This window comes from Anopheles arabiensis, chromosome 2 (assembly GCF_016920715.1).
Source record: "Anopheles arabiensis isolate DONGOLA chromosome 2, AaraD3, whole genome shotgun sequence".
Taxonomy (NCBI): domain Eukaryota; kingdom Metazoa; phylum Arthropoda; class Insecta; order Diptera; family Culicidae; genus Anopheles; species Anopheles arabiensis.
In genome coordinates this window covers 20,547,896-20,568,902 of record NC_053517.1, presented here as the reverse complement: position 1 = coordinate 20,568,902, position 21,007 = coordinate 20,547,896, and the positions used below count along the sequence as shown (strand labels likewise).

General features: G+C 45.6%; 3 protein-coding genes across 4 annotated transcripts; 1 reads left to right on the top strand and 2 right to left on the bottom strand.

Moving 5' to 3' along the window:
• Nucleotides 1–9,845: 9,845 nt before the first annotated feature.
• On the bottom strand, nt 9,846–10,474 carry LOC120897288. The gene is made up of 2 exons (XM_040302037.1): nt 10,100–10,474; nt 9,846–10,025 (listed from the first exon to the last, which is right to left on the bottom strand). The coding sequence occupies exons 1-2, from the start codon at nt 10,472–10,474 to the stop codon at nt 9,846–9,848; spliced, it is 555 nt and encodes a 184-aa protein (XP_040157971.1).
• A 325-nt stretch (nt 10,475–10,799) lies between these two features.
• Nucleotides 10,800–11,489, bottom strand: LOC120896354. Its single transcript, XM_040300401.1, has 2 exons — nt 11,104–11,489; nt 10,800–11,014 (listed from the first exon to the last, which is right to left on the bottom strand). Exons 1-2 carry the CDS (start codon nt 11,270–11,272, stop codon nt 10,821–10,823), a joined length of 363 nt encoding a protein of 120 aa, XP_040156335.1. The 5' UTR covers nt 11,273–11,489; the 3' UTR covers nt 10,800–10,820.
• A 689-nt stretch (nt 11,490–12,178) lies between these two features.
• Nucleotides 12,179–16,408, top strand: LOC120896791 (mutS protein homolog 5-like). 2 transcript variants are annotated; one of them, XM_040301241.1, is made up of 3 exons: nt 12,179–12,448; nt 12,586–14,824; nt 14,942–16,408. In XM_040301241.1, exons 2-3 carry the CDS (start codon nt 12,612–12,614, stop codon nt 15,177–15,179), a joined length of 2,451 nt encoding a protein of 816 aa, XP_040157175.1. In that variant the 5' UTR covers nt 12,179–12,448; nt 12,586–12,611; the 3' UTR covers nt 15,180–16,408. The 2 variants fall into 2 exon arrangements, with proteins under 2 accessions (XP_040157175.1, XP_040157174.1); XM_040301240.1 differs by having other exon boundaries at nt 12,179–12,520.
• The last annotated feature ends 4,599 nt before the right edge of the window (nt 16,409–21,007 follow it).

Below are 21,007 nucleotides of genomic sequence, written 5' to 3'. Positions count from 1 at the left end.
GAAGCACTTGAAAGAATTTTACGACAATTTGATAAAAGTTACAAATATTCCATCGAGTAAATTATTTAGAATCGCACAAAGTCGCACAAACATGAAAGGTTGCTCATCCGTTCCACACAATTCATTCAGCAATTGTTATATTCCTTAAGAATACTTCACGCGTGTGTATCTGAATTGATATAGTCAAAAAAAATATTTTCATAATAATTTTATTTTTTTATTTTATTTATTTTTTTCTTATAAACATCCTAGTTGAATGGTATAGAATATGCAACAAAACATTATCTGTTAGAAACTAACAAGAAAAAGTAACATAACTACTTTTTTTTAGACAAATTAGCGTAAGCCAAAAAAATAGAGTTTATTTCAACGCATTCTACAGCTGTTTCTCACGAGTGTAATGGTGTCAAAAGAAGGGCCTTTCCCGCCACATTTGCCCTTTTATTGTGTTTTATCCCAACAAAAACCTCGCCTAACATTCGTTGGAACCACACAACAATTTCCCACATTATCACTATGAGTTAAAAATTCATACAACGTTGAAGCTTAATTAGTTCTAATGAATGTAGAGCACAATTTTATGTGTAAGCAGTTAGGTATTGTATTTTTACTGCACTTACCAGCCAAAGGTTTGAATTGAAGGTTAAAGACGACATTTTATTACTTGCATTTTGTGATGATTATCATTTGATTTGCCCCTTACCACTCTAACATTGATTTCAAAATACCCCTTCTTCTAGCTTCAAAGAACAGCTGCATTGAGAATAGCGTTACATTGGTCTGGGAGGTAAATATTCCATCCATCCTGTACTCGCCGGCCGGGATTGATCTCGGTGCAATTTCTTCCTTCACCGAGACAACTCCACTGTAGGTTCTATTCTGAAATTCATACATCAAAGTCGTGCGTTACACAATCGGTTTGCATGCAGCTTCAGATAAAACATACCCCAAATGGACAGCGATGTACTAAACTGGACATCAAATCCTGCATCACTCCGTACAACCAGTGGCGAGTAGGGTCATTCTTCCGATCACGCATTAGTTCACATCCCTCTGCCTTAATGTCGATCAGGAACGGTTGATACTTTATAAATTTGTAGTGCAACTGGAACTGTATCATCAGGTAGTTATATTTCTTTGGCGCTTCCAGCGATACGTTTAGCAGTGGCCGTTGATTCCTTCTAAATATCATACGACACTCGTGCAGGATGGTTTCCTTGTATGGCGTATCAATGCACAGGAAACGTTGAACCTGCATTGTGTACGGTCGTGATATGTTTTTTTGCTCCTCGTAGTTAAACACATTTTCGGCGTTTACGCCAACGCATGTCCAAAGCAAAACACATAGGAGTACCACAAAGCTTTGAAGGTGTAACATCACTACTGAAACATTAGTCGAATTGACAGTCCTATTTGATCGCTCAAATCGTTGATGGCAAAGAGCATATTTGGTCAATCTATTAGTTTTGATTGTGGTATTTTACCATCATTTCATGCCTTGTGCTAGTTATGGAATAGTTTTTAGAGACACCTAGTAAACGTGTCTCGCTCATAGAGAATACTGATTGAGCAATCACAACAAGTTCCATTTTCTGTTACAAACTGAATTTACTGTAAATCATGTCGCACTATTTGAGTCCACTTCAACATGGATTTTACCCTGGCCCATCTACAGCTACTAACGTCATGCAATTGTTGCTTTACTACTACTCGCCACTTTATAAAGGCATTCAGGTTGATGCTATTTCCGCCGATCTCCATTCGGCCTTTAATCGGGTTAGTTTTTTACTTTCGGTCAGAAGCTATTGAAACTTGGCGTCTATGGTGATCTAGTCAAATGGATCGTTTCTTACCTACCCAATTGTACCTCAATCGTCAAGATAGGAGATAGCATCTCGCATCAGTACTCTAATGTCGCAAGTGTCCCTTAAGGAAGAGTACTAGGTCCGATACAGGTTTAATTTTTTTGATACTTAGGAGAATCAGAGAAAAATGGTCAAGGGGGTTATTCATGTTCCAACTATAGACTAGACTCATCGACGCTCCTAACTTGTTGTCCTCGTTAAATTTTCACATACTGGAAGAGTTTTAAAACTCCGACAAATTTTAGGAATCGATCACCGCTCCCGTCTTTTTTGTGTCAAAGACCTGTTGCTATGTATGACAAAAAAAACATTCAATGATCGTTTCAGTGTTGTCGACCTGCCCTTTACAGACCTATCATGCACGTCAAACGACACTTGAATCCGTTAGAAGCACTCGAACCGAACGAGAGAAAATTTGGTATTGCATTCGCCGTTCGAGTCGATGAAGGTTTCGTCGATATTTTTGTTCATGTTTCAGTGTTTTGGACAGTTTATCAAAGCATCCGGCGGGCCTAGTATGCGTAAACAATCGGATTCAGCACTACTACACATATAATTATTTCGATATTTTTGTTGGAAACGGGATAAATATAAGTGATGAGAGTGTTGGTAAACTACTGTTAAACTTAGTTACAAATATAGACGGTGGCATAAATTCTGGGTATGGTTATATTTGCGTGTTTCCGACAGCTTAAGCAACCAATACGGTGCCAATTTTTGCTTCATCGACTCGAATATTTCGACAGTAATGCGAATGCAAACGTCACTTGCAAAATGATACCAAAATGAATAAAATGATCGTGCAAGTGACTTTTTTCGATTACTGATCGCTGTGTCATAGCGCTGTTATCTATCTAAAGGTGGTAAAGTTGTAAAAGTGCTCTGGACAAGTATAAGTCTAGGTCTAGGTTTAAGCATTGTATGTAGACTACGGAAGCAGTGGCGGGTTTACAGTATCGGGGGCCCTAAGCAGTAAGAATTTTTGAGGCCCTCTGTATATGATTACCGGGGGGTACCCGGCATCCGTCTTGGATTATGTAACATTTCAACTTCAATTTTGTTGCTGGGGGGGGGTGCTAAGGATTCGTCTAGCACGGGGCTCCAACGTCCATCACACACGGGGCCCTCCTTGCTAATACAGTGCCATGTTCTATCAACTGTTATAGATAATGGCCTAAGGATCGCGGGGCCCCTCATTGACGCCCCCTCCCCCCCCCCCGCAATTGCTTTCTTTGCTTACCGTTAAAATCGGAAGCCAGACGTTATTATTGGAGTAAAAAAATGAATAGATAAATCCGACAGTATGCGGCATTTCATACTTGTAGAATCAATAATAAAGTTAAATAAACTGTTATGAAACTAACACGAAAAGGAAAGAGGTGTTTCTCCGGCCAAGTATTGGAGTATACGAAAGGTATTTTACAATAATTTCATAAAAGCTTCAAGTATTCAATCGAATAAATGGATGACAATAGCATAATAATTAAATGACATTGTTAACTAGAGTTCAAGATTCTCAAAACATTGAAGTTTTATTAGTTTTATTAGAATTAAAGCACTTTTTTATATGAAAGCAGTCGGCTCTTTGATGACCTAAACACTCAACGTTGTAGATTAAAACTTAAAGTGACATTTTATTACTTGCAGTTTGGGTTGATTATCGAATAAAAAGCCCTTTACCACTCTAGCATTGATTTCAGAATACCTTTTCTTCTAACTTCAAAGAAAATCTGTAACGATATCAACGTAACATTTGTCTGAGTTGTAAATTTTGCATCCATCCTGTACTCGCCGGCTGGGACTGATCTCGGTGCATATTCTTCCTTGAGCATAGCGATCTGGGTATAAGTTCTGTTCTGAAATTCATACATCAAAGTCATGCATCACACAATCGGTTTGCATACATTTCTTCATCCAAAACATACCCCAAACGGACAGGGATGAACTAAACTAGATATCATGTCTTTAATCACCCCGTACATCCAGTGCCGGTTAGGGTCATTCTTCCGATCACGCATAAGATCACATCCCTCTGCCCTGGCATCGATCAGAAACGGTTGATAGTTTATAAATTTGTAGTGTAACTGGAACTGTATCATTAAAAAGTGGTACACGTTCGGCATTTCAAGTGATATGCTTAGCAGTGACCGTTGATTCCTTCTAAATATCATACGACACTCGTGCAGGATGGTTTCCTTGTATGGCGCGTCAATGCACAGGAAACGTTGAACCTGTATTGTGTACGGTCGTGATAGGTTTTTCTGCTCCTCGTAGTTAAACACATTCTGGGCGTATACGCCGGCGCCTGTCCAAAGCAAAACGCTAACGATTAGAAACACGATTCGAAGGTGTACCATCACTATTGACACTACATCACTTGCTAAAATGTCTCTCCTCTTTGATCGTTCGATTCGTTGATCTCTAATGGCATATTCTAAAGTTTGATGACTATTTGCTTTGCTTTTTTATATCTCCCCATTATTTAAATTGTAGTAATTATTTCACGATTTTTGATTTTTTTTGTACATCTAAAAATATCATTTTCGGCGCAAACCATCACCACTCGAACATAACAGAAATAACGATTGCTATTTTCTAGAAGCTAATGAAAGTGTTTGACGGTCAATATGCGATATTAATCTCTGACATAAGGATATTTTTCGATGTTTAGAAAGTATTGTGAAGTATTTTGAAGAAAGTATTGTACCGAAATACACACACAAACATACAACATATCTGTCTTATACGCACTTACCACTCCAGAGTAGATAATTCTACTCCGTTGCGTCTGGTTTCTATGATGATTAATTGTTTGGAATATTCTTTAAACACCACTTTTAAATTTCAAATATATCCGGTATATGAATAGTTTTATTAAACATAATTGTCAACCATCATTTCTTTTACACCTCCTTACCACTCTAACATGGAATTAAGTATACCTCTTCGTCGGACTCCGAAGAATAGCTGCAGTGAAAACAGAGTTACGTTGGTCTTAGTGGAAAATCTTACATCCATCCTGTAATCGCCAGCAGGGATAGATTTGGGGGCATATTCCTCCTTCAGCATGGTCAGCTCAGTGTACGTTTTGTTCTGCAATACAAGCCAAACGTTACAAAATTACCACACATGCATCTTAACGCTCGAACAAAAATACTAACCCCATATGGGCAAGGCTGCACAACGCTTGGGATCATATCCCTCAACACTCCGTACATGTAGCTAAGGACAGGATCGTTATTTTGATGACGCATATAGGCACATCCTTCTACCTTTCCATCGATCAGGAACGTTTGATACGTGGTAAATTTGTAGTTCAGCTGAAACTGTACCATCACGTAGTGATACAACTTTGGCACTTTGATCGACATGCATAGCAATGACCGCTGATTCCTTCTAAATATCATACGACATTCAAGCAAAACGGTTTCTTTGTACGGCGCTTCGTTGCACACCAATCGTTGGACCTGTATCTTGAACTGCCGTGTGAAATTTTTCTGATCCTCGTAACTAAAAACATTCTCGGCGTATGGAGCAGGGCACAACAACATCAAAATACCAACAACCCAAAACAGCGAATGTATAACGTTGGAAAGCATTGCTGAAACATCAATGCTTTCTACTTTGTGCGTCTATACGTTGTTCCGTTGATCGTATCACTGACGGTGCTGTACATTGGTCTGTGTTTTATTGTTAATCCTTGTTTATTATAATATAATTATGATACTGAGCTTATTGTTATTATGTTACGATCGTCTATTAGATACGAATCATTGACATGACATTAGATTGGGCAATATCAACATCATTTTCTATCCCAATCAGCTATTTACGTCCATTTATCTAATTATAGCAATTGAAATGTATAGCAGGTTTACTGAATTTAGGAAACGGATAATGGGCAAATGGGTTTCCTGCTCTGCTCGATCAAGCAATGTTCTATGAAACTCTAGCCCAAATAGTGCAGTTCTACTTCAATCGTTAAATCTGAGACTGCGTAAATAATGTTCTTTCATTAATCAATAAATAGAATTTAAATTAATTCAAAATTCAAAAAGCACTACTGTTATTTCTTGTAATATTATTACATTACACATTAGCACGTACTTATGATGTAACAATGTGTGTATATTACCAATCTAGCATAGATCCCAACACTCCTTTACGTCTGACTGCAACGTAAACTTGAAAATTAATCAAGGTAACATTCGCTCTGCTTGCGACCCTTATATCCATCCTGTAGTCCCCAGCCGGGACCGACTTCGGAGCGTATTCCACCTTAAACATAGTCGTCACGTTGAACGTTTTGTTCTGCAATGGAAAATTCCTGGTAAGTAAGTTTTCAACACAACAGGTACGGGCTTGTTTCAACGATCATTACTCCAAGCGGACACGGAGCTGATAAATCCGGAGCAACTTCTTGCATAACATTATATATATAGCTAGGTACGGGATCGAGTTTCGACTCCTTCACAAAGGTGCATATGTCAATTTCACCATCTATTAGAAATGGCTGATACGTCCTGAACTTGTAGTGCAATCGGAATTGAAGTAACACGTAATTGTACAACCCGGGCACTTCTAGCGTTACGCGCAGAAGCGTTGGTTGATTGCGGCGTAAAAATGCTCGACAAAGCGTTAGAACAGTTTCCTCGTACGGTGCGTCGAGACAGACTAATCGCATCACCTGCAATTGGAACGGACGAGTTTCATTTTTCAACTCTTCAAAATCAAACATTTCTGCTGCAAAACAACAATGAAACGCCCATCGTGCAAAGATGAACGATAACCACAACTGAGGATAACACTTCATTCCTTCTTGAATCGACTGGTTACCAGTGTTATTTGGGTTTTTTTGTGAACTGAGCTAATCCGGCTTGTGATGGTGACATTTATCAACTTTGTTCGGTCTGAAATGCTCTCAAAGCTTATCATTCTATCCTCCAATGCAGGAAGGATAATTACTGGATATTTACAGCTCAATTACAACATGGTTACCACGTTCCACCACACTGGCTGCTCAAATTTCATTCCAAACATGTAGATTAGTGTATACAAGAGTCGTTCTAAATTGAAAATCACATTCCATTAAATATACGGCAAATATTTCATTATGTCACCTACACCTTCTTTTTTTGACTTCTATCAGTGAACAAGCCTTATTTGTACAACAAATCGATACTACAAATCAGACCTCTAAATACCAAGTGTGGTAAAAACATGAAAATTTTAAAGTAAAAAATATTTTTTTAAATGATTAAAAATATCAAAAATGAATTTACTGTGTGTATTTCTAACATGAAATTCAGTTCGTTACATCGATGTGGTACATTATCATTCCAGCACAGGCAAAACACACACTAGAAGCGTATACCTAGAGCACCTTAAGCACTGATAAGAATATCCGACGTACTGCAGTTTCGTGGCTAATGTATATTTGTTAATGCCGGTATCACTGCTACCATTCCAGAGATACTTCTTTGCGACTCATCGAAGCTGCGTGCTAGAACTCCGAGTCATTTGATGATCTCTGACCGAATACACAATTTGCACTAGCCATTGGCAAAGGAGTAGTAGTTAAAAGGTTTGCAAATGAATCGTGGCTGCGCTGTTACTAGTTGTACGGTTTATACCACTAATGAATAATGCGAACCATGGTATTTCGTTTAAGGGTGTATAGTTTTTGAACATCCCAACCATGTACTAATCGCCATCTAGTATTGAATGTAACTTGCTTGGATGATCCTAAATAGAAATGGAACCGGAGTTTCTGAACTGAAAAAAAAATTATGTGTAGTTGTGTGTATATTGCGAGTAAAACTATCAAAACACACTACCTCTTTGAGTATACCCTCAATGGTGGTATCAAAATTCTTTACTCAATGTACCTACAGCTTGATAAGATTGTTCCGTTCAAAGATAGTTTGGAAATCTATGTCCATCTTGTCCGACATCACGTCATCGACATCTGTTGCGGAGGAAACTCATACTGTCAGCATTCAATAGAGGTCACGCTAAAAGTAAAATCACACAGTTACCAAGCTGGGTTCAGATCCAGCAGATGTTCCGAGGAACTCAAATCCCTACAACCACCTGTTCATCGAATTCAAGGTTGCCTAAGACACCATACACCGGAAAAGGCTACGAACGTCATGCAGCTGAACCCATTGCTCAGTGAAATTGATCCAACGGTTATACACTTATCAGTATTTATTCTTGACATTTTTTACTTTCCATTGGTAAATCTTATGCACTAAGTGTGTATATTTGTGGTTGCCTTTACCACGTAGATATATTACCATTCTATCATGGAAGCGATTACGCCTGCTCGACGAACTGTAATGTAAGTTTCCAACGCGAATAGTTTCACCTTGTCATGGGCAAAAAACTGTATATCCAACCTATAATCACCCGCCGGTACCGACTTTGGAGTGTAGCGCTCTTCCAGCCACCAGACAATGCTGTACGTTTTGTTCTGTCGACAAAAATGTGGAAAACCGAGCTACATCACTTAAAGTACTGCCGCTATATGGCCTAAAGAAGCCACAATGCTTACTCCGTGTGGACAGGGATGGGCAAGTTCTGGTGCCGTTTTCTGCATGATCTGGTATATATAGTCTGCCAAGGGAATGATCGGCCGGTTCTTTACATACTCGCATCCTTCCTGCTCCAGATCGATCAGGAATGGTTGGTAGCTGGAGAACTTGTAAAACAATTTCACCTTCACCCAGATCCAGTTCAAAGTTTCTGGTGCGACAACCGAAACGTTCAGCACGGCCGGATGGTTCCGCCGCAAAACCGTTTTACAGTAGTTCACTAAGGTACGCTGGTAGGGCGTACCAACGCAAAGATATTTAGTGATTTTGAGACTGTACGGTTTAATACTGGTTGTGTTACGTGCAACAGAAACCTCGGCGTTTGCCACACACTGTCCACTGTAGCCTAGTATTGATGCTAATATCATACCCAGCCCAACGATGTGCCTATCCTTCATCATGCCCAAAACAAACAAAGCTCATTTGAGCAGCAAACACATTTATACACCACAAATTTGTATCCTTTATTTCCATCATTGGTTTTACGGGCAATTAACGTAGTTTTGACGAAACGAACAAAAATTACACTATATGATTAAAATATAAACGACTGATCATAGATATATAGTAGATGAGGTATAGGTAATATATAATAACAATCAAACATCATAATCTAGAAAGCAGTTCCTTCGCTTATGGAGCCCAACATTGGCGCTATATAATTATCCTTGATTTAAAAATTATTCTTTAAGTACATTATCGATTATCTCTTTGTCATCATCTTTTCTCGTACGGTTTTTCTCAATAGTAATACATATAAAGAAAAAACTTGTCGAAGTACACATGGATGTATTTCGTTTCAATGAATGACAATTTGAATTAGTGTGGAATCTCGAAAATTGCCTAAGGACACTCTGTACCTTGTGCCAAACTGGCCGTACAGCTTAACAAGGTCGTAGTTCATCCCTTGCCTTCACAGTTCATCCTCTACCACACTGTCAAAGATGGTTCTGGGGACCAAGACACGTGCCATGCATTATCGAAGTTATTGGATCTCAATGGATGTTAAAGCCCGTAGTATGCCCGACTTCGATCGATTCGTTCGAATGGCGTTGTTTCCTTTAATTTCCACTAGAGTGTCAACCCGAGACAAGTTTACTTTCATCAAAGTCCAACACTGGTCGGGCAGAATATTACCGAAGGTTCGTGATCGAGGCTACGGAAGTGAAGATAGTTTACGTACTGTTTCGGTTAAGGTCGGAACAAGTGAAAAGAGCGTCATCAAATCATATAACTCGATCGATTAAAACTCACTTGCAATGTGCCCCATTCGATACTACACACATTTTACAGGTATCTGTGGCAGGAACAACGCAATATTAGCCCGACGCGAATATTCAAGTAACTCTGGTGCCATTATCTACGTATCTTCTGGCCAACATTTTTACCATTCAATCATCGAGCGTAAGATACCGTTACGCCTAGCCGTAAAGTACGTTTCCGAAGCAAAGAGCGTCACGTTATCAATGGCGACAAATTTCATATCCAGCCGATACTCTCCTGCCGGAATGGAGCGCGGTGTATGCCGCTCCTCGAGCCACCAAACGATATCATATGTTCTATTCTGAAGATTGAGGAAATTCGAATTAAAATATACCATTCTATATATTGCATGTATCATCCACTGCAAATACCTACCCCATGCGGACATGGTCCGGCAATGGCTGGTAAACGTTTTACGAACGTTTCATATATATAATCGGTCTGTGGAATGATCGGACGATTCCTTATATATTCGCAAGCTTCCTGCTCCATATCGATCAGAAATGGCTGGAAGGTGTTAAACTTGTAGTGCAGCTTAATTCTCACCCATACATAGTTCAGCACTTCTGGTACGGTCAGCGACATGTTCAGCAGCGTCGGCTGGTTGCGACGTAAAATCGTTTTGAAGTAGTGCAGATGGGTACGCTTGTATGGCGTTTCTTTGCTGAGATATTTTAATATTTTAAATGTGTACTGTTTTGATTCGTTGCGCCGTTGTGGCAAACCAGCCGTAGACTTCCCACTTTCCATAAGCGGTGCTATTTTTAGTAGAAAAACTAAAGTTATTATGTTAATGAGCCGCATAGTTGCTGTACGAATTGGTGATATCCTGCATGATCACACGTTTTATACCCGGTTGCAGTGCTCCATTTTGCTAACCACCCATCCATTGAGTGATCAAAAAACAATTAAATCCATTGACATCATCAACACTCCTCAAGCCAAAATCAGATTAGTAAACCGCCCCATTTAACCATTACAGCTCTCGTTTGGTGTACGATCACTCGATCACTAAACGTTGATGAAATTATTGTACCGTAACATCAATAAATTACACAACAGGCATACCGCAGTGATCATTTTCAATGAACATTGTTTATTTTCGCTGCTGCTTGCAGGTTCCGATCGGTACACATGGCCCACCGGCATGCTTTCGAACGTGATCGGCCTTACAGAAGCAACCTGCCTTACATCCTTCCGCACATTCCTGCTTCGGTGAAGGGTCGTCACAGGTAGCTTCACTGCATGGGCCGCAGCAGTTGAAAATCTCCGTCTTCCTATCACAGGGAACTGTGAAAACAAAAACAAAAAAAAAAACGTACCCAAATAAGCATTAAAAACATGCGAAATTTCGACTGTCCCAGCTTAGTTTTACTTACTCATTTCAGCGCCATTTTCGCACAGCACCTTGCAGGGTGTACCGAGGCCACAGCTGACTGTACTAAACACTGCAGCACTCAGCAGTAGAACCACAACGCAACAGGAGTAACCACACGCCATGTTGATCGCTGCACAATGAATCTTTCGTCCAAGCCGCAGCAAACGCATTTATAAACGTTTAGCGCTTCGACGGTTGGAATGTGCAACGAAGGCAGATAAATTGTGACCCCAACGCGATCCTGCACAACACGAGCAGACACAGCACCAACCTAAAACGTGACCATTTACAGTAGTGATCGAAAGTGTGCATAATGTTTATTGTTCTTCTCGCCTGCACGCGTCCCATCGGTCGCGTCGGTCGGTACGCACATGCCAGCGCTATCAGTCGCTTCAGTCTACCACGTGGTGGTAGTCAATTGGAGAAAATTATTACGCAGCATAGTACGCAACACCGCGCCAGCCAGACGCGAGTTGCTGAACACTGATTTGGAAGAATCTGTTTCTTTGCGCTGCATCTCCACCGACAGTTCCAATATCGCGCCGTGGAAAGGCACCCTAATGCACGGTACGGCTCTCTGCATCGACGTTTCTCTCTCGCATACAATTGATAGACGGGCAGCCCGCGCTCATTGTCTTTCTCTCTGTCTCTTTCTCTCTCTCCTCTTTTGCACCTGTTCTTTCCGCCGCACAGAGTGGCTTGTAAACAAACCACACTTTGTGCACGCTTGCCTACCCTGTGCTGTTCTCCCCGCCTTGCACGCGTACTGCCTCAACAAAAAACGATATCCATCGAGTGTGTTTTTCTCCAATGGGTCGTTGTGTTCGCTGTGTTCGTGGCGCGTACTTTTCAGTGGTCGAGAATTTCACGTATCGTGGAGGAATCCATTTGCTTTTCGAGAACAAACAGTGAAAATGTGAACTAACGGCGTGCGTGTTGTGTTGAGCGCGTTCGACAAAAGAAAACCTACAATTGCATACAAACAAAGCCGCCGTGGCGAGTACCAGTAGTGGTAGTTTGGCCAAACCGCATGGCCTAAATTTTGGTAAGTGGCATTTCCTTTTTATTTGCTCAACTGTTCAGCGTCGTAATCCAGTGCTGGTGCAGCAAAAAAAAAAACGAGTGCGAATTTGGATATGCGATCATGGTTTGATCTTTTGACGCGTCCCATTGCTTACTGCCGTGGCGCTAAAAATAGCGACCGTGTGCGAACCGGCGACTCGTTAAATGTCAAACCCTTTCCTCTGCCCAAGTTCAAAATTAGTCTAGTAGCCACCGGCTGCTGGTGTACGAAAGTGGAAGGGTGCGCGCGTGTGTGTTGAAGTTTGCATGGAACGGTTGGTGTGGTAAGTTAAGAATTTGGCTCCATCCGTCGTGACCTTACGCGAAGGTATCGAACCGGCTGTCATCGAAAGCGGGTACGATCGTTTAGGTTCTCAAAAGAAGCACACACATATATACAGGCAAATCGTTTTATTTGTAGTTTGAAAGGTAGAGAGCAGAGCGCCAATGGCCTCGCAAGAAGATTCCGCCGTCAATCCGGCGGGAAAGATTCTGTCCGTGTGCTGGAATGCTGGTGCGCTGGCCGCATCGTATTATGACATCGATCAGCTCGAACTGTACGCTGTCCAGCAGGCGATCGAACCCCGTCCCCAGTACGTGCTGCTGCGCAACCTCGTGCAGCGCTACCGCCCCCTATACTACGTCATTACCGGTCCGGCCTATTTCCTGGAAGATTGCCGCGAGGTGCTGGGCGTCCCGGCAGCCGTTGCGCATCAGCCCGCACCGTCCGATTCGGTCGACCAAAGTGGAGGCAACGCTTCCCAGCCATCGAACGTAAAGATTGTGGAGTATACGGCCCAGTCACAGGCCCAGGCTAGGGGTCGCCTGCTCGCCCACAAGCTTGCCGGCATGCCACCGGAATCGAGCGAGCGCGAGTGCCGCACGTTTCTCGAAAGCATCGTTCCGTTCGAGCAGGAGCTGCTGGTGACCAGCGTCGGCAATCTGCTGCTGCTGCTCGACACCGTCGGTGACACCCTGTCGCCGGCGCAGCTCGTCACGAGGATCAATCTCGTCACGCCCAGCACGCAGCTCGTCATCGACGGGCTGACGTACGAGGCGCTGCAGATATTCGACGCCAGCCGGCACCCGTCCGGCTTCAAGTGCGGCACGGATACGCGCGGCCTATCCGTGTACAGCTTGTTCAACAAGTGCTCCTCGAAGAACGGGGAAGAGTGGCTCAGCCGGCTGATGACGCAACCGATCCGGGATCGGGCGGAGCTGCAGCACCGGCACGACACCGTCCAGTGGCTGCTGGCGAACGTCCGGTACGCGAACCAGTTCGACCAGTGCCTGAAGCATCTGACCAACGTTGGCCTACTGTATCGGAAGCTGCTGCAAGGCACGGCCCGCAACGTGGACTGGAAGATGCTGAAGAAAAATCTCTACTATCTGTACAGCCTGTGCAAGCTGTGCGCGCTGACGCTCGAGGATGCGCAGGTGGCCGGCACGGTTGTGCAGGAGCTGGGCCAGTACACGCGCAACCCGACCAACGCACTCAAGCACGTGCTGTACACCATCGACAAGTGTTTGGATCTGGAGAAGGGGGACGAGGAGAACAAGGTCACGATACGGGCCGGGCTCGATCCGGCCGTCGACCGGCTGCGCGAACAGTACGACGGTTTGCGCGAGGTCGTGCTGGAATCGTCCCGACTGGGGTTGGAAACGCTGCAGCTCGATATGGCCAACATCTGCGTAACGTATCTGCCGTCGTTCGGGTTCGTGATCAGCACGCAGGTCGACGAGCAGCTGCAACGGTCCGGGATCTTTCAGCACGAATCGTTCGATTTGGTGTTTCAGGCGGACAATACCGCCTACTTCCAGATAAGCCTGTGCAAGGAGCTGAACGACGAGTTCGGCCAAATGGTAGCGTCAATGATCGAGCACGAGCTGGCGGTGCAGACGCGCCTAACCACCTTCGTCGGTACCAAGTTCCCGGAGGTGATGGGCGTGTTCAAGCTGGCGGGCAAACTGGACGCACTGCTATCGTTTGCCACCGTCGCCAAGATGCATCGCTACGTGCGGCCCCTTGTTTGCGACGGTGCGAAGGTGCTGCAGATACAGGGCGGCCGGCATGTGGTGCTGGAGCATCGCCGAACGTACCGGGCGAATGACACGTGCGTCGGCGAGACGAATCACCACCTGGTGAACGTGATTGCCGCCGACACCTCGGTGGGCAAGACGACCTACCTGAAGGAGGTGGCCATCATCTGCTATCTGGCCCACGTGGGCTCGTATGTGCCGGCGGCGTACGCCAAAATCCCGCTGCTCGATTCCATCTACACGCGGCTCGACCACCCGGAATCGATCTTCAGCGGCCGATCGTCCTTCATGTCGGAGCTGTACCAGATGGCGAGTTTGCTGCAGAACGCCACCGCCAGCTCGCTGGTGCTGATCGATGAGTTTGGCAAGGGGACCAACTATCTCGAGGGGAAATCGCTACTGATCGCATCGATCGAACACTTGCTCAAGCGGGGCGACAGCGCACCGATAACGTTCGTTACTACCAAGTTTACCGGCATCGAGCGGTTTCTGCCCACCGTGCACCGGAACCTTCTGGTGCGGGTACACCGTACACCGACCGACCGGCAATCGCGTAGCAGCACCAGAACCAGTGACACGCTGGACGTGACCCCCGACGACCCGGCCGATCCAACCGAACGGTAAGAACTCATTCAGCCGAATGGGGCACGTGGTGGGTTCAATCGTGGTGGGTGAACTGTATGCCTTCAATCCTAACGCACACATTTCTTTCCCTTTGCTTCCTTCCTTTCCTGCAGGCTGAAGGCCACGTACCAGCTGGCGTTCCGTGCGGTCGCGTTTGCAGTGATGAAATACCACCAGGCGGCGGGTGGCCAGGCACCGGCCACGGAAAGCGTTCGAGCGCTGATGGAATTCACGCCAATCACGCGCGTACCGGAACAGTGTCTAGAAATTTCGCATCCACCATCGTCACGTGCGGTGCAGCAGCAGCACAACAGGCACGCCAACGATGACGTTACCGGTGATGGTACATAATGGAAAATCCTATCGAAAAACGTAACATTTAAATGTTTAAACACGTTCTCCCCGTACCGAGGAGCCAGTGATGATGCACGCTTCCCCGGGAAGGTGTAGATTTCTTTTCTTTTTTTTTTTTTTTTTGGGACCCAACACCAATTCCGTGAAAGGTTCGACGCTGACCTTTTACCCGGGCAATCGGACTGTCAGGTGTGGGGAAACTAATTCAACAATCGATGCAAAAGGTTGTACGCAATTGGTCGCAAGTAACGCCGCAAGTGTCCGAACCGGGCGCTGGATTTGGTGCCAGCGTGTGTCGCGTGGCCACGATGGTGTGCTGTCCCACACACACACACATAATCAATACGCGCGCTGTCGACCGAAATGGCGCACTGATTCTGTTTGTTTATAATTAATGATTTATTGATTTTCCACGTTTTCCGGTTGTAGTGCGGGGGAGAAGGTGAGACGGTTGCGTGTTGCGGTGCTGGGTGGAAATAATAATTTTCAGTATGAAGTGCAGCGCATGCAATGGCGGTCAGGGGAGCGGTGTAGCATTTTTATGCAAGTGCTTCATATAGTGCAAGGGTGGGTAGAAACCATAGGCCAGAAATTGTACTTTGATTGATACCATTTTTAATCCACTTCCTTCCCCCGCCCCGTCAAATGCTTGTGTATCTGGCAAGGTCACATTCTGGCATGGTGGTGCGGTGTGGTCCGATTTGTATGTTCGATGTGAATGTGTTGAAATATGAATATTGTCATACATTAGCAATGGTGTTCCGGTACGATGTGTTTTTGCTTCTCCCGCTGGAGCATACTAACAAAAACCCTACGTTTAGTTAGTCATAGTATGTCAAGTATGTATTGTGCAGCAGGAATTGTATGCATTTCCAAATGTAGGACAGGTTAAAAGGTAGTGAATATTATGAACATTATTTAGAAGAAGCATTAGCATTACACGTACAGAGTGTACGTCCCTTTTTTCCCTGCCGTTCAAGCGATCACTTATTGATAAACGGTGTGGGAAATGTGAATGACAACCCATAAACAAAACCACTGCGACTGGCCATCATTACACCTTCAATGTCGTCCCTATCCGGCGGAAGCTAATTTTGTCATGGACAATAAAAAAAAACAACGTAATAATCGGAATTTGGGCCCCCGGGCCAAGGTCCAACCGAGCTCAATCCCATCAATCATGCTTCTGACGTTCTCTTTTTGGACGCGCGATCATAACATCCAGAACAAGATCGCTGTGTTTTGACCCCAGGCGGCGGCGGCGGCGGGTATGTAGAGTAGCTACAGCAATGCTACGCACTTTGGCTAATTTCTAAGTCTCTCTCTCTCTCTCTCTTTCTCGACTTCCTCATGGCAGGTTAACGAAGAATGGTGCTGCGCAACGGTGACGGTGGTGGTGATGCTGACGAATCAAACAGCACGGCTAGATCCGCTCCACAGCTTCCGACAGCTTCCAAAACACTCTGGCGGAAGATTCGGAACACCGTACCGAATGAAAAACAAAAGAAAAACCCATAATAATGATGATGCGCGATCGTGATCGTGTGCGTAAGATTATCCGGCGGTGGTATGTGCAATTAAAAAAGCGTTAGCGACACACTTTGTGCGCTCACCTTGACGGGGAACAGATCCACCATACGCACATCATTTCAATTTTCGATGCTTTTGGGGGAGCACTCATCGTCCATCGCCCACACCAAGGTGTTTACTTCCCAGCACCTCGTGCTTTGGAGTTGGATATGTGGAATATGTTATGATTTCCCAAACAAATTACCACCCATCCACAAAAACTTGCTCCAACGACTCAAACAAACCTAAGTACGAGCTAATGGGAAATGTCCACTAACGCGCACCTGGTTACTTAAGCCTTAAGCCCGAACGGGTGGACACCGAATGTCGCTCACTTTTCCCCCCTCATTTCGCGCTAATCGAATGGAGCGGGCTGTGCAAAATGGTGGTAATGCGTCATTTGCGCCTAACGAGTGATGGCGGTAGAAGGCAGGTTGCGTCGCTCGATCGCTGGAAGAAGGGTGGGTGGTGGGTGCGTAAGGCCACCCCTATGTGAAGGGTGCTAAAAGTGGCGTACAGATATGACTCTTTCGCTGCCAAAGTAAAGAGTTGCCAGTGCCCCTTTACCCCACCACCCCATCATACAAAACGTTCCAGAGCATTCGAGCAAAACCCACCCCACAGCCACTGAGCCAGTGTTGGTGTGTGAGTCATCGGTGTTTGGCGGTACTGTAAGCAAACGCGCCCAAGATCATCTGTTTGTTGTGGGCAACAAAAAAAAAACAGCAAAAAACAAAAACAAAAACAGCTCCCCAAACAATAATGCGAAGGGAGAGAGATTTTGTCTGCCAATTCAACATATGCTCTCTATGCTGGAGATATGATACCTCTCTCTCTCCACCAACATACATATGCAACCTTCTGTTTTTGCGCTCTCTCTAGTGTTGTTGTGGAACACGATCTTCGCTTGGACGGGGGGTCGGTTTTTCCCAACCTTCGCCCCACGATGATCGCAGCATTCCTAAGGGTATCGTGTTCCGGTTTTTTTGTTCCCGTGTAGCTGGTAGTGTATTGGTGTGGTAGTATTAGTCACACACCCCTAAAGCATAGAGCACGCGCGCGCACGCCCCTGTACCGGTGTGCGTGTCGCTAGTGTGTGCGCCGGCCGTCGCGCGACGCTGAGAGGCGGCCGGCCATCGGAATCGGTTCGTGGTCGCGTATGGTTTGGCCGCCCGTCCAGTTCGCCGCTAGACACCGTTCGGGCGCGACACCGTTCCTTTTCCGGCGGTCGTTTGTGTTGGAGCAGCAGTGAGTGTGTTGTAACATATGACACGGTACACTGTACCATACCCGCTGTTGGTACGCGCGCGCACAACCACCCTCCCGCTGTCTCTGGTCGTGGCGTTTTCCCGCTTTCCCGGTGTTTTGGTTTCGGTGTTCCGTTGCGCGCCCCTGTGTGTGTGTGTGTTTGTGCTGGTTCTCCAGTGGTAAGCGGTAGTTGTATGTACGCTAGCGGCCGCCCGATGGTCGGTGATTTTTGGTCGGTTCGTTCATTCATGCCGTAGGTCCACACTGTTGTGAGTGTGTGCCGTCGTCCTTCGCCGTTGTCGTCGTTCGCGTTCCGCTCTGGGCTGTGGCAGCAAATGCACGGTTAGTGTTATGTTTATTGTTTTTTATTTGCTTCCTAAAATCACAACCGGATGGCCGACCAGCGTGAGTGGCCCTCGCTCCCGCCAGTGGTCTTAAACCGGTAACACGTTCCAGCGCGCCCTTTTGTTTACGATGACGCTGTGCTAAGGTGCATTCCAGTGCGCTCGTGCAAGCAAAACAACAGCAAAAAATCGTTCTCTGTGTTGTGATTTTGTGGCCCACTGAGAAAGGTCGGCGAAAAGAAGGTGAAGAAAAAAATCACTGTGTGTTGCAATTATTGCACTGTCATTGGGAAGGAGCGGGGGAGGTGGTTGTTTGGGTTCGACCGTGCCAGTGAATCCGTGTTTTATTCCGTGTGTGTGTGTGTGTGTGGGGGTATCTTGTGCACCCGCACCTGACTCCCGTTCTGCCTACGTCTTTTGGTGGTGTTTGTGGTCGTGTTCGGGTTGCAACGGTTGTTCGTGGCGGATTGGCCGGGGCCACGTTTGCCCCCGTTCCCATCCAACCACAGTGACAGCGGATCCATTAGCATGTGTGTCTGTGTGTGCTTGTGTGTCAAGTGATTTGGAGTGAAATGCTTTCCCCGTAAAGTCATTTGTCATCAGCGCCGTTTGTGCAGGGAAAACGGAAAATCATATCCACCATTTTACCATACCAACCGCGGATTGAACGGTCGGTAGTGGCCGGCGGCGCGTGTGTGTGTGTGTGTCACTCTGGTGGGTGGAAAATAAATCGAAGCAATATCACCGTCCCTTCATGGCGTTCTGTGCGGTCGACCGTGCGTTAACGGTGCCGACGAGCGGGAATGAACCGGACCGAACCGGAACAAAAGGTTAGTAGGTTGGTAGGCCGAAATGGGGACAATTCTTTACCCCCCCCCCTTTCCAAACTGTCCAGGGCGAACGGTAGCAGAGGTGTTAGAATGTTTTTTTTTTTTTGGTGCGTCTTGTTGGTTGCTCCAAACACGATACCTTGCGTTTTTGGATTGGTCTTTAACCGTTTCACGCGCTGGCCGTTTGCCAAATGCCAAAACTGTTCCTTGTTCTACGGGCACATTTTGCGTAAAAACCTACACATACACACGCACGTTCGCAATATTATTTCTAGTCACTGGTTCGGAGGGAAGTAATCAGTATCAGTTCACATTTGTTTATAACCTTCTCGCATACCGCTCACCAGAGTAGCGAGACCGGGCGATACCTTCTAAAAACATGTTGGCGGCGGACATCGGCTTACGTCGTACCTTGCTCCGTCTTCGTACCCCCTTCTGCAAACCGGATTTTAATTGAATTTTTCCCTCGAGGGGGAAGTTTGCGGCTACTACATGCTACGAAAGTATGCCACCACCGCCGTACATTAACCGTACGCTTATTGGGCAGGCAAGTGATTTATCTGGCAAAGTTTGCGCTTTAGTCCATGGCCTCCCCATGTACGAGGGGGCGGGATGCGGCAATAGGCAACAACTTGTTGCGCGCGGTGGGTTGGAATAGTAATCAAAAGCTTGGCTTTGGAATTCCAGCACCAACCAAACGGCGCTTCTACACATCTCTCACGCATCGCGCGAGAATGTGGCCTTTTCTTAACAGAATCAAAAACCTTGTAGCCCGTGGAAGCCCGATCCAGCGGCAAGGTTAAGTCATCGTTAGTCGGCTCACGGCAGCACTACTACGTAGGTACATTAACCGTCTGGCCGAGGTCTAAGTCTGAGTGAGCGGGAGGGGGGGGGAAACACTCGAACGGAGAGTGCGTGTGCAACCGACACTGTCTCTGGCGTTTGTCCGATGTGCAACACGGGCCGCAAAGTCATTCCCCTTCCAAGCGACAGCTCAAGCTCTCAAGCCCCGTAACCAAACCGCACGAGACACGCGGCTGCAGCTTTCCAACGGCGACTCCAGATAGCGTTGTGTGCCACCAAACTCGTGGAATGTTATGTAAACTGCTCCCCTTCTGCTCCACGCGATCGTGATGGAAGCGGACAAGAAATATGAAGACGACGGTTTGTGTGTGTGTGTGTTGGTGACACCGGGCAGGATGGAATAGGCTCCCTCCAAAACCAGACCCACCGCTGCATCGAAAAGTGAAACCATAGAAATCGGAGTGGTGCACGTGTTGGTGAGATAATTATTTACCATTAGACACACAACGTACGCAGACCAACAAAAAAGGGGGTTGGGAGAGGGGAGATGGTTGGGTTAAATTTTGTCACGGGTCTACCAAACTGTGGCCTTTCCGATATGTTTCGGTCCTCGACGAGCCTGTCCCCTATAAACGACCATTTGAATTGCCCCAGCGCAAGTCGCTCGATCGTAGTTGATCGTACAAAACTCCCCAAAACCCGAGACGAATCCAAACTGACGGTCAAACGGCCGTCTTGGAGGTGAACGTTAGTTGAAAGAAGAAAAAAGCATTCAGTTCCACACTAATGAAACGATGTAACGAGAAACGTGCTTTCGAAGGAAGTGCGTAATAAAGCTCGTTTATACTGCCGAAGGACTTTGCTTGAGTCTATTCCGATCTGTTTTGAATTCGTCTTGCCTTGTTGCAGCCTAGTAGTACTAGCCCGAAGAACTTGATCGACGAACGCGTTTGTTAGGCGGCAAAGCGGATCTACATGAACTCTTCGACCTTCAAGGGGTGGTAGTAGTGATGGTGTGTACCTTCTGACA

Excerpts from the sequence above, each read along its gene's own strand:
- LOC120896354 (XM_040300401.1), bottom strand. The coding sequence starts at position 11,272 with ATGCGTTTGCTGCGGCTTGGACGAAAGATTCATTGTGCAGCGATCAAC. Across the intron at positions 11,015-11,103 it reads CGAAAATGGCGCTGAAATGA|TTCCCTGTGATAGGAAGACG; the intron begins GTAAGTAAAACT and ends TTGTTTTCACAG.
- LOC120896791 (XM_040301241.1), top strand. The coding sequence starts at position 12,612 with ATGGCCTCGCAAGAAGATTCCGCCGTCAATCCGGCGGGAAAGATTCTG. Across the intron at positions 14,825-14,941 it reads CCGGCCGATCCAACCGAACG|GCTGAAGGCCACGTACCAGC; the intron begins GTAAGAACTCAT and ends CCTTTCCTGCAG.
- LOC120897288 (XM_040302037.1), bottom strand. The coding sequence starts at position 10,474 with ATGGAAAGTGGGAAGTCTACGGCTGGTTTGCCACAACGGCGCAACGAA. Across the intron at positions 10,026-10,099 it reads CCGGACCATGTCCGCATGGG|AATAGAACATATGATATCGT; the intron begins GTAGGTATTTGC and ends CTCAATCTTCAG.